Source organism: Mytilus galloprovincialis, chromosome 5, assembly GCF_965363235.1.
Source record: "Mytilus galloprovincialis chromosome 5, xbMytGall1.hap1.1, whole genome shotgun sequence".
Lineage (NCBI taxonomy): Eukaryota > Metazoa > Mollusca > Bivalvia > Mytilida > Mytilidae > Mytilus > Mytilus galloprovincialis.
This window is the reverse complement of record NC_134842.1, coordinates 55,803,161-55,816,521: the sequence shown is the minus strand read 5'-3', so window position 1 is coordinate 55,816,521 and position 13,361 is coordinate 55,803,161. Positions and strand designations below refer to the sequence as shown.

General features: G+C 34.9%; 1 protein-coding gene across 3 annotated transcripts; it reads right to left on the bottom strand.

Annotated features, from left to right (window-relative positions):
• Positions 1-5,388: 5,388 nt before the first annotated feature.
• On the bottom strand, positions 5,389-9,781 carry LOC143076072 (uncharacterized). 3 transcript variants are annotated; one of them, XM_076251706.1, is made up of 2 exons: positions 9,746-9,781; positions 5,389-8,979 (listed from the first exon to the last, which is right to left on the bottom strand). In XM_076251706.1, exon 2 carries the CDS (start codon positions 8,968-8,970, stop codon positions 6,370-6,372), a length of 2,601 nt encoding a protein of 866 aa, XP_076107821.1. In that variant the 5' UTR covers positions 8,971-8,979; positions 9,746-9,781; the 3' UTR covers positions 5,389-6,369. The 3 variants fall into 3 exon arrangements, with proteins under 3 accessions (XP_076107821.1, XP_076107820.1, XP_076107819.1); XM_076251705.1 differs by lacking the exon at positions 9,746-9,781 and adding an exon at positions 9,537-9,675; XM_076251704.1 differs by lacking the exon at positions 9,746-9,781 and adding an exon at positions 9,504-9,626.
• Between the last annotated feature and the right edge of the window lie 3,580 nt (positions 9,782-13,361).

The following is a 13,361-nucleotide window of genomic DNA, read 5'->3' as shown; positions in this document are numbered from 1 at the left end:
TTTTACTCTAGGCGTTACTACGTCTTTCCCTCTCGGCATTAAAGCGTTTTCGTCTATCGGTGTTACAACGCGTTTTTCTTCGGTTATAGCTAGTTGATTCATCACAGAAGTATGACCCGTGATAATCTTCTGATCTTTTAAACTCTCTACGTTTTTTGAAAATCGATTCATGTCGTTTGTTATGACAAAAACTTTACTCTTTATTTTATCTTCATCTGGTATCGGCAAACATTTAGGACGAGGTGTACTGCAGACTTTATGTTCTAATCCAATGTCCAGGGTTTTTATCTCTATAGGTTGGTCTTTATATACAGTATTTACGTCAACACCATGTGAATGTTTAACAAGCTCCCCACTTTGAGGTACCTTTAAATATGAGGAGTTAGCTTCTAAAACAGCGTCAATCTCTGTTGATTTATTCAAGCATCCATTTTTAGTATTCAAATGATCGTCTGTATTTGAAGCTGTCGCTTTACAATGTTCGCATGGTTCATATAATTTTCCGCTTTTCTCGAATTTCTTTTTGCAAACTGTATACTCCAGAACATTTCCTACTGAAATTTTGGGTATTGGTATCATTTCGTAACGGCTGTCATCTTTATCGCTTTTACTTCGTGCTCCTTCAACCTGAAGCAAGTTGGTCACGTTACTTGTTTCTGTTTTCTTTAAATCAAGAGAATTTCCTAGACTTGCCTTCTTTTTTTGTGAAATGCGTAGATTTCCGTTCACAGGAATATTTTGAAATATTACGTCGAAATTGTCGAAGTTTAATATTCCCGTAGTATTTCGTGCAACGTCACTTTTGCGCGGAACTGCTAATATTCGTCGTTGTTTATCCTGTAGTTTGGGTGTGTTCGGAGGGGAGGATTGATTGGTCTGCTCATTACGATTAACATTTGAATTAACTGAAAGTGACACTGACCTTTTAGAACGCGCCCATTGATTGTAATGATTGTCCCGAACTCCAATTTTAACGTCCAGTTTAAATTTGCTAAGGGGTTTTATACTGTCCACTGCACATTGGTCACTCAAAATTTCTCTTCTTGTATAGGATTCTCTCCTTTTTAAAGCACTTGCAGATCTTTCGTCTTCGATGTCTTTTACATGTTCGTCATTTGAACACGAAGTCTTGAGTGCGGTAAGGTTTTTATTGATTTTTAAAAAAGCGTCACTTTTCGACCTTTTTAATTTCTTGCGCCTCGCTGCAAGAGAATCTGGTATTTTCCCACTTTTACATACCCGCAAGTCTTCGCTTTCTCTGTTTGAGTTTTCGTTGTTATCTATTGTTTTGCTACGAGATTTAGTAAAAGAAACACTTCTGCTTACCAAGTTTTCGTCAAATTCTTCTGATTTTGTATTAGATTTTGTTGGTGTTCTTGTTCCTGAAAATGCCGCACCTCTTACACACATAGAATTCCGACCGTATTTTATTCTTTTTTCCGTGTGAAAATCAATTACAGAACTCATTGTTATAACCGACTTCAGTCTTATTTCAACATTTGAGGTTTTATAAACGTTGATGATATCACTGAAATGTCTAAATCCATTTTCGTTGTTTAACCGACGTATTCTAATATTTAGTGAAATGATTTTCCATTATACTAGAAAATCCACACCAAACCAACATCTACTCTGTCCAATGTCCATTTCTATATAAACTGTTCATATTTGTCCCTTAGAAACAATGTTGGTGTGACAAATAGTTCTTTTAATTATTTATGATTTTTCACGGGTAGCCTACTCTTGCTCCAAAAATGTACCAATCAATAACTATTAGAATTTATTGTAAGTATGTTAGTACTTTTTAATGGAGGTTTTAGATCATAAATGATAAGGAATGCCTTATATCTCAGATCAATTTTATAATCTCGACTTTGGTCACGCGAGACTTTTAAGCATCGTGTAAAGAAGTACTGAACTATGTGGATTTTAGTCCTCATTACATTAATAGTCTGTCATACAATTTTAATTTTTATATTCCACTTTTCTGTACCTAATTGAAAAGTTCACACACTATGCCTCACTTCCATTATAGTTTCATTGCTTTGATTAAAAAAATATAAGCTAGAATCAACCGAAATGTGAAGTTCATTAATGAGAGAAATTGTATATTTAAGTCTTGTCTTTTAATCAACGGCGGACAAACTCGGACTTCGTTGTTTTAATTTAAGACTTATGAATTCAAGAAAGATTTTACGATTGTCAAAAAACGTTAATAACTTACGTTTCGCGTTTTTATAGTTTTTTGTTGTGTTTTTTATTTTTAATCTTTTTTGTATTTTTTGTAAAATAATCATTTGAATTCAACTTTTGGACAATTCAAGATGGTTTTGGAAAGTTTTCATACTATTTATCATAAACGCGGCCTATACAAACTAAAATATCGAAAATAGTAAACTAAACCAGAAATTAAAATAAACAGCGATTAATGAGCAAGCCGGGATGCAGATTTATAAAAATGCCATTATGTCTGCGTGGGAAACGGAAAGTTGTTATTTCTAGACAATTTCTAATGTATATCTGTTACAATGTTATGTTGCTAAAGCCAGGTAATGTAGTTAATAAACTTTTAGTAGTTGTTCATTATTTATCACAACATTTGAGTGTCAAATATCGCTTTGACACGCGAACATCTGGGTTAATGAATTAATCAGGTCGTTAGAAAATGGCTAATTACTTTAACTCAATTTTGATGCCATGATTTCATACTATAGATTTCTTACGTAAAATCCATAAATAAAACAAAAGAATCCCATTCTCGATCGATTACGCGAATGGATTAATTTGCGAAAAATAAAATAAATTATGTTCATACAACAATCAAACAAAAAAATAAATAAATAAATAGATGAACATGTACATAAAGAGGAAAAAAAAAAAATGATTTAAGACAAGCATCAAGTAAAAAATCATTTATTTAAAATGGCAAGTTAAAGAGAAGACAAAAACAAACGATACATAATAATTAAAATAACAGAAACAAAACAAAAAGAACATAAGCGTATTTTAAGCATTAATATTTAAAAAGAAATTGAGCTTACTATATCAATGATAAGTACAGTAAGCTAGAGTCACACCATCTTCAAAACTTAATTATGATATTTAGTATTTCATCATCTGATATGCATTGAATGGTATTATTTCGTATTAGGATATAAAAAAATATTGAGTTTGGTCGTATTTAATAAAGTTACTCTGGTTTTTCCACCGAAATAAAAGCACATCATTTCACAAAAAAATGATTTTTGCTATGTACGTATACACTATGTACTTTCCTCTCTCGTTAATCAAAATATACTGCCAGAGTTCTTACTGTTTCCTTACGTAGGTTTTGTAATTTCATATGGGACTGTTGAATCAAAAAAATATCGGATTTGAGAATAAACTAAGGGAAGCTGGGTCTTTCCACTGACCATGCTGACTGCGATAACTCGTTTTCTATATTTTCAGTGGCAAATAGTTCAAACATATACATTGAAGGAACACCATCTATGACAAGTTGATTAAAAAAAAAAAATATCGGATGTAGTTCAATTTCTAGCGGAAAGTATCTCATAGATATAAGATGTGGTATGAGTGCCAATGAGATAACTCTCCATCCAAGTCACAATTTGTAAAAGTAAACCGTTATAGGTCAAAGTACGGTATTCACACCCAACAGCAAGTTATAAAGGGTCCCAAAATGACTTACAAAACCATTCAAACGGGAAAAACAACGGTCTTATCTATATAAAAAAGAGAAACGAGAAACAATTATGAACCACACCAACAAACGACAACTACTGGTTACTATTCAGGATGGGAACAAGATACGATTTAAAGCCGACAGAGTTACAAATGGGTTTGAGTCCAGGCGTTATTTTCCTATTTTGAGTTTATTACTTAACTGTGTATTGGCTACCTAAGACGTTTGTACGAGAGATTACGTGTTAGGCCTGCACTATCCGCTTGCTAATTTGAAAGGGCACTTTTGTGGTTGATAGGCTCCAATATGTACTGCTAGTTTGACACAGCCTAGTGTGTCGAATTATGAATGTTCAATGTCCTTCCATTCAACGCAGTCCCCTCAGTTTGTTGAGATAGTTTTACACCATGCAATAACCATTCCAGAATATTAGAATTTATATTCATACACCATGCAATAACCATCTCAAGGCGTCAGATATGATATTGAAGTTCAGAACACCATTCAATAACTATCCCATGACCTCAGAAATCATCGGACACATTGTAATAAAAATACTGAGACGTTGAACATATATATATTTGATCACCACTCAATAAAAACCGGGGATGTAGGAACTTATATTTGTACGCCATGCAATAACATCAGAACTTATGTTTATGCACCATTGAAGCAATAACCATCCGTGTATGAAAGTTATAACATATATTTGTACTCCATGCAATTATTATCTCGGGACATCCGAAAGTTTACATGTACATCCTGGGACGTCTGTACACAATGCATTAATTGATTACAATAAAAAAAAAAAAAAAAAAAAAAAAAAAAAATCCCAAGAAGTCAGAAATTATATTTGTACATATCAAATAACCATCCATGGACGCCAGAACTTATATTTGCATACCATGAAATAATTGTATAAAAATAAGGAGACACCGACAACCACTGAACTATATGATCCTGACTTGGGATAGGCACACATATATAATATGGTGGGGTTATACTAGTTTGGCGCCATCAAACATTCCCTCTAACTTTGGACAGTGGTGTAACGATTCAACATAAGAACAAACAAAACACGTAGTTGAAAGGGGCTTAACTCATCAGATAATTGCAAAGCAGAAAGCATCAAACAAAAAACACAAACCTGACGTGGCAGCGTATCTATACATCCCAACACAACTACGTTAAGATTTGTGAGTACTCGCAAGCCAAAAGCAAATTAAAGAAAAAAAATGATGTATCCGAGACTAAATTTTCAATCCATTTACATCCAACATCCAATGTATTAAGTGTAAATAAGTCATTACCAGTCAGATAAAAACACGACCTTGTATACAAAAGATCTGTGTATTATACAGGAAACCTCTTGCGGCTGCGAATAACAAATACACCAATATCTACTCAGTAACTATATTTTTGGCAATGCCAATGCCAAAAATATTGTATTACAGGAAACCTCTTGCGGCTGCCAATGCCAAAACTATAGTTACTGAGTAGATATTGGTGTATTTGTTATTCGCAGCCGCAAGAGGTTTCCTGTAATACACAGATCTTTTGTTTTCGATTCACCAATAAGTTGTGCGTTGTTCTAAAAGGAAACATGCTACACTGTACCACAAGAATTGTCTGATTGAAAATATTTTCCGTTCAGAATTATTCCCATTGTCTTGCATGTTTTATATGTATGATATAATATGAACAATAATTGATATACAGCAATGATTTAATATTTGACGTAAAAAAATAAGAAAATACTATAGTATTAATGAATGGGTGTTTTTATAATGGCCCTGTTATATGTCCAAGGTCTGTTATAATGGTCGAGGAAGTCTGTAATGGCCCGAGGCAACGCCGAAGGCCATTACAGACATCCGAGGCCATTATTACTGACCGAGGACATATAACAGAGCCATTATAAAAACACTCATTTCTTAATACATTTATTAACCAACTAAATAAAAGTGTATGTGTTAATATACCAAATATCCAAGATATTAAGTTGACAGAAGTTATGTGTTGAAAACAGAAGGAACAGTGATCCCTATATATGGTTCTTTAATGTTGATTGTTGGTTACTAAATTAAATAAAATACAAAAAAAAATATACCCTTTACAACTTAATTTTATTAACTTTATTAAAAACCCTAACTGTGCTTTATACAGACAAACCGGGCATTAATACAGGGCCATTACAGAAAAACAGGGCCATTACAGAAAAAAACAGGGCCATTACAGAAAAACAGGGCCATTACAGAAAAACTGGGACATTACAGAAAAAAAAACCAAGGCCATTACAGAAAAATAGGGCCATTACAGAAAATATGTTATTTTTAATAACCAGTCATTTTTGGCAATAATGTACTTAGTTGGTTAATAAAATAATATAATTACCCAACAGTTACAATATATCTCAATATGATATTTCTTAATGTAAAAAAGGAAAGGCTAACTTTCTTTCTATATATTTAAACTACAGGGTCATTTCAAAGAAACATTTGGATCTTAACAAACAAACCACAGTGGCATTAAAGGGGCGCATTAATGTATCGTTATTAATTGCCCTGAAAAGCTTGATTAAGAAATGTGAATATGTTATGAAAGACGGGTATAAATTAATTAATATCTAAAATGTATGTAGTTAATGTATGACAAATATCATAAATACGTTTTCGAAATTAGAGTCATTCAACTAAATCCGAAAATTTTGAATCGGTGTCGGTAAAGTTTTCCCGCCAATCTGTTTGTAGTTTGAACAGCTTGACAGTGTTTTTCTCAACCGGTATCAATGTTACCGCATGCTGTGTCACAAGCATTGTATCCCCTTGTGAGTTTAGACAGACTTTGTGCGGTGACGACAGGTTCTGCTTGATGACATCACCCAACATTTCTCCCATAGTCGTTATAGCACAGATATTGTGAGATCTACTCCCAGCGATGTACACGCGTGTACCGTGTACAGTTATTCCACGTGGTGCCTTCAGAGAATGTGGTTTTAATTCCCATCGTTTCTCGCCACGGACGGTCACGGAAATAACGGACTTTTTATACCTATCTGTAACGTACAACGTTTCACCTATTTTATCGAACGCTACATATTCGGGAAAGAAAAATAACTGGTGACCGTAGTGATCAGCGTTAATTGTCTTAATTTCTCTGCCGTCGCGGGTCATCAATTTGACGCATGGTGGAGCGGTGTAACAAGAAACTGCAATAGTGCCTTGAGATGAACTTATTCCCCAGCATTTTGATCCTGTCTGAAAACTTGACGAAACAGATATTTCTGGATTGCGCACATATAAAATTAAAACACGTTTCTCTTTGGGAATAGTGACTGCTATTTCGAAAGGTGCAATTTCAGTAATATCATAAGGCCGTGCTGACAAGACTTTCTCAGAAACCCATCGTTGCATGTCGTCATAGAGCTTTATCTTTCGATGAACTTGATCGACAAGAACAATTTTTCCATCGGATAAAAACGTGGCCCCCGTCAAACAGGCATTATCACGGTCATTTGGTGTGCGGGCTACAAAGGTAGTATCAGGGAGTGCTCGTTTAATGGCTCCTTTCCGAACAGCCGGCAGTTTTCCCGGTGATATTGGTGTGTAGTTTACACGTGCTGAGATATCTCCACTTATTCGAGTGGTCCCGCTGAGACGATATGCTGTTGGCTGAGGTGAACAATTTGTACTTTCAGATGATGTTTCCTGAGTTCTATCACTATCTTCTTTCATTCTTGAGGAAGGAATAGGCAGTAACTGAGATGAGTATATCTTTCCCTTTTTCGGAGAACCCCGAGCTGAAACAGAATACAAAAAGGGTTTTGATGAATGTCCTTGACCTTTAAAATTGTGATATTGGGATCCTCTTCTTTTCGAATTAACAGAACTTTTCCCACTTGTCCTTGCCGAGTTAGCTCCTTTAATAGTTGAATGTGAGGGTTTTGATATTTTGCTTGCAGACGACCCTTTGCCACCAAATGGAGTTGAATGTTTTGACATATTTTGCTCAACCTCATCATCTTCTTCGTCATCATCTTCATTCTGTGTGATAAATATTGTATCTGCTCTCACGTGGTACGAAGGAGGAATATTGACTGTCTGTCGTGACACGGAAAAATGTCCAACCTCTTCAGCAAGACGTGCCAGCATTTCATTTATCGAATCGTCTTCACGAAACTCAATTTGGACGGTATTGAGCCGCTTACATAGATCTCTGACCTCTTTTTCGTGTTTTCGCGTTGCTGATTTTATTTTGGCCATGCAAGACAAGACGTCGGTATCAGTCCCGTGTTTGAGTGAATTTTTCAAGAGAGCGTTCGCATTCCTTGTGATGCTTATAATTTCCTTACAACGATTCTTTTCTTTTTCGAACTGTTCAGCCTCCTCCACTTCGTGTTGTTTGAGTTCTGCAATCATCTTTTTCTCCTGTACATCAAGAATAGCGTTAACTCTATTTCGGATGCTTTTAATTTGGTCTTTCACCGAATCTGCTGCTCCTTGAATATCCTTTAAACATTGTTTTCTGTTTTCCATAACTCGAACAGACCATTCTGTGATTTTGGAAAGGTTATCCAAGATATATTTCCCATCATGCTTCAGCGTGGCAGCAGCTTCACTCACAAATTGTACGCTCTTACAATCTCTATGATTTGACGTCACACATGACGTACACAATACCTCCCCATGATCGGAACAATAATAATCTAAGAACTTTGCTTCATGTTTCGGACATTGCAACCTCAATTGAGTAGTTTTCACTGGAGTTTGTTTCACTTCGTCTATATCTGAGGTGATATGCCCCGTTGAGTATTTCATACTGTTATGTAGTCCCGTACACGAATCGCACATTGCCTCGCCACACTGATGACACCAAATGGTAGCAATATTTGATTTATCCATTTTCTTACAAGGGTCACACTGTCGCTCGCCTGTCCGTAGCTGAATTGCATCAATCAGGCCAAAAATAAAGTTATTTACAGGAAGGTCGTCTGCCCATGTTTGTACCGAATTCGTTGGATTGACGGCGTCAGCGTTTGCCTGACAAACAGGGCACGCGAAAGACTTAGCTGATTTTACTTCACGTGTATTCTCAACAATGTAATCTGAGATGCAATGATGGCAGAAAGAATGCAGGCACGGTAACATCCGGGGATCCGCGAACTCCTCGGTGCAAATAGGGCATGTTAGAAACTCCTCTGTTATGTCACTTAAATCTACTGTGCTTTCCTTGGTACTTCTTACGTATGTCGCAGACATCTTTCTTGAATCTTCTTCTTCCTCCATTTATATATTCTGGAATAGAAGAAAAATGTAATAACACAAACCGAACTATGCAGTTTGAATAGTGACTTCTTGGAAGAGATATTTTGTAACGGACGGTCAACAAAAACTCATGATTGAATCACTAAAACTCACGGGGAAATGCTATATAGAACTGTCCATCTTAACTGGTCTGCGATTGAACAGTTAATAAGGTGTAATAATTTGATTCCTGTTGAAGGCTTCATTGTAAATTTCAGAAGAGGAAAAGCAGTACAACTGTTTTTCGTTGCTTTTGACTAGATTGTCTAATGATTTCGCGATAAACACACAATTATTTAATCTTTAGATTAACAACAATATTATGACTTTTGGTTTAGTAAATGTCAAATTCAAGATATCAATTTCTGAAGTTCCTGATTTTAAAGTTTTAAGCTTATGTACGTATTTGCCATTCTTTCTTGTTTTACCGGTATATCGTTAATATGATAAGCCCTTGAAGTGACCATAAGAACAATAACTGCTATAAATAATAAAAAGTTAACTCATCACTCTACCTGATTATCTTAAATAAGGAATGTAAAGATTACCAAAATCAATTAAAATCTGTATGAATTCCTATGAAGATCGCCATTACGGAATTACGTTTTGAAGTCACCAGGGTGATACTCATGTGCTCACAAGGAGGAATTTGCATATCTGAGAGGTAACCTCATCCTAAAACATGTTTTCTGTATAAAAATTGACAACCTTTTAATTTTCTTTCAAAATAAGCATATTTGAAAACCTGAATTCCTACATTTTATCACTGTTTAATTTTCTACTTTTATATCCACCCCTTCAAAGACCCCTGTCTTATATGTCTTCTGAAATATGAAAGTTTGAGACGACAGTGTCATACTTTTAAAAACAAAAGATATGTACATTTATTTTTATCAAATGTATTAAGCGGAACGGTAGATTACAATACTGCAATCGAACCGGAGATAACTGGTCTATATTACAATTTGTAAGTGTAGTCACTGGTTTGTGACTAATGAATATGGTATTGTAACATGCAAGGACACCTTTAGTAAATTTTGATTGATAAACACAGGCACTTGTCTCAGAAAAAAAATGTCCTATATACCTTAATATAACACAAGGTACTTAACTAAATTTTTTGAAAAATGACACCCAGTCCCGAATTCCCGTTACTTTTCGATTTCTCGGTTGTCAAACCTACTTAAACTTAATATGCCGTAAATCTAAATTGATTTATCTACACAATGGTATATGACACGACTATCATTGTTGTCGGGATCATTAGTAGCAGGTCTCAGAAGTCGGTCAACGGGAATTTTTTTTGCATTCGTCTCAAACTTTGGCAACACCCAGTCCGCATGTAATTTTATACTGGTTTCTCATTGGTCAATCGTCTGGCTAAAAATAAATGTGGGAAATTTTGGTCAATTTATAACTCTACATTAGTGTCGTTGTGTACACGTGTGTTTCATAACAAAATGAATGTCAAACAGCTTAAAGCATTGAATGAGGTAAAAAATGGTCATAACCTTTTGCTTCTGGGGCAAAGTGGAACGGGGAAGAGCCATTTGGTCTGTACTATAGAACAAGAACTAAAAAAAGGGGGGAAAACGGTTGGCAGTCACAGGAACAACGGGAGTGGCTTCCTTGAATATAGGTGGGATTACTGTCCATTCCTGTTCCGGTATAGCAGATGGTCATTTTTCAAATGACGAACTATTACAAAAATTGACTATTGATGAATAATTTCGAAAATACAAGGGGTTCTGCAAGTTTAGGATTTTAAAAATGTCAATTTACCATTCAAATAAGGATTGACATATGTTTTTGTTTTGTTTTCCCTACTCAAAATGATATCAAAATGTTATTAGAAATATACATACCATGAACAAATAGCATTATTAGCTAAATACATCTTTTCATGATACTTCAAAATTTCTCGCTTTTCAAACCTTTTGGAGTTATCTCAATATCTTATGTAAAGTCCAGAGAGAGTCTGAATGATGTCAATAAAATGGGAAAATCTGAGTTCTAAAATTAGAAACTCCTGACACATTCGACAGACCTAAAAAAAACACTAATTTGGGTTTGTTTCACATATTCTGTAAAGAATTTACAATAAAGATAATAATTTATAGTCAGAGGGAAGCTGACAGTTTTTATTTTAATATTTTTTATAATAATTCAATCACTGCGGGCTGGGTGTTGCCAAAGTTTGAGACGAATGCAAAAAAAAATCCCATTGACCGACTTCTGAGACCTGCTTCTTATGATCCCGACAACAATGATAGTCGTGTCATATACTATTGTGTAGATAAATCAATTTAGATTTACGGCATATTAACTTAAGTAGGTTTGACAACCGAGAAATCGAAAAATAACGGGAATTCGGGACTGGGTGTCATTTTTCAAAAAATTTAGTTAAGTACCTTGTGTTATATTAAGGTATATAGGAAATTTTTTTTCTGAGACAAGTGCCTGTGTTGATAAATCATGAAATGAACCCGCTGATATTCATACAATTTATTTTTTTTTTTTTTTACGTTTTTTTCAACACAAAATACGTTTTCAACACAAAACCGTCGCACGCACCCTTTTCGTAACTTTGCACGAGTATCGACCCCTTTATTTATGAACCAGAGAGCACCGCTTGACTTAAGAATAGAAGTATTAGATATCTGAAGTTCTCCTGTCTGACAGTAAGAGGTTCGCTGTTTGGGATGTATAAATACGCAGCCACTTTCGGTTGAAAATGTGTCGCTAAATCTGGTAGCATTATAGCAAGTGTTGAGAGGGTGTCATGTTCTCCTTACGCTTACACATGTTAAACGTCCTTTGCGACACCAGTTGGATCGACCAGGATCCGTATATACCCATGTTGAATTTCAAAGGCAAATGTATAGCCTTATCCAATATTTCATACATTTTTTTGTTGTTTTACATTGTCAGTCGAATCTTTCCATCTTTCATCCCAGTAAACTAAGAAACCCCTTATACTTATTAGATTTATTGTTTCATACGTGGTTGATCTAAACACGCAAGGAACAAATTTGCCAATTGACTCAAAGCAAACAAAATCTATCACTCAATCAGATTCACTCTGGAATGTATTTAAGATAAGTCGTGTTTTAAGTAAAGTAGAAAGGGAGATAGCCTATTCAAGCTATGCTTAGTCCATAGATAACATAATCTGCGCATCAGTAATCGAAAACTACAGTTCGCGATCTTCACATTTTATTGATATATTTGAACTAGGAAAGATCTAAGTTTTACATATTCGCAACAATAAAATATATTCGCAATATTTTTCTACTCGCGAAAATAAATTGCTCTCAAAAATTTTGGTTTACAGAACACGTGATAAAGTAATACACAGCCACGACGTACGTTCAAATGTAGGACGTTGAATGGTATACTTGTATAATTCTTATATGATTTGCATATCTATAAATACTTGAATTGGATTGGTCAATTAGAATTTTTCTCTAAGTTTACACTTCGATAAACCATGTTTCCGAAACTACTTTTGTAATCTATTCATGCGCGATACACAAGCTTGCAGTGATCCCGGGATTTTCAGCAAATTGAAATTAAAAAACAATTGCATAACAGTTGTGACTATTCTAGTGCATATATAACAAAAAAAGAAATAAATTTATTGCACTAAAGCTTCGAAAATGTACAAAAATTAAATTTAATAAAATTCCGCGAAATTTCATGAAGGATTTGGCGAATTTACGTCATGGCAAAACACGACGTCATACGAATGGAAATGTTCAAGGGAAAGATTATTTCGTTACGTGTACGCTTCAAATTCGGATAAAATTTAATTAAAATGAAGTTTTTGAGGTAGGTTTAAGATTCCGTTGTATTTATCGGACATTTATGGTTTTTAGAAAGTCAAGATGGTGGCGTACTCCTTAGTTACGACTTGCCATTGTGCTTTTGATGGTAAATATATATAGTAGCCATCAACAAAAAAAATGTTTGGCTGAAGAATTATAAGGATTAAACACATTTTGTCTAGAGGTTATTGATGTGCAAACCGGGGCTCTTACTCACAAACTCAACATAAAAGTCCTTCGGACTTTTATTCAGTTTGTGAGTTAATCGCCCCGGTTTACACATCAATAACCCCTATAATAATATGCTGTTTGACAGAACCGTCGGAATGACTCATTAACCCTTTGAGCGCCAAGACGTTGTTTTTTCACATGGTTACGTTGCCATACATATTTCAATGACGTTACTAAAATGATACGTAACGTAACGTCAACACATTACCGTACAAGCACATGCACGTTTCCTCGTTAATCGATTAATTGGACATCTCATACATTCGGGGAAATTTCCCATATCTCTGGTGACCTTTGAATTAACTTGAGTACACG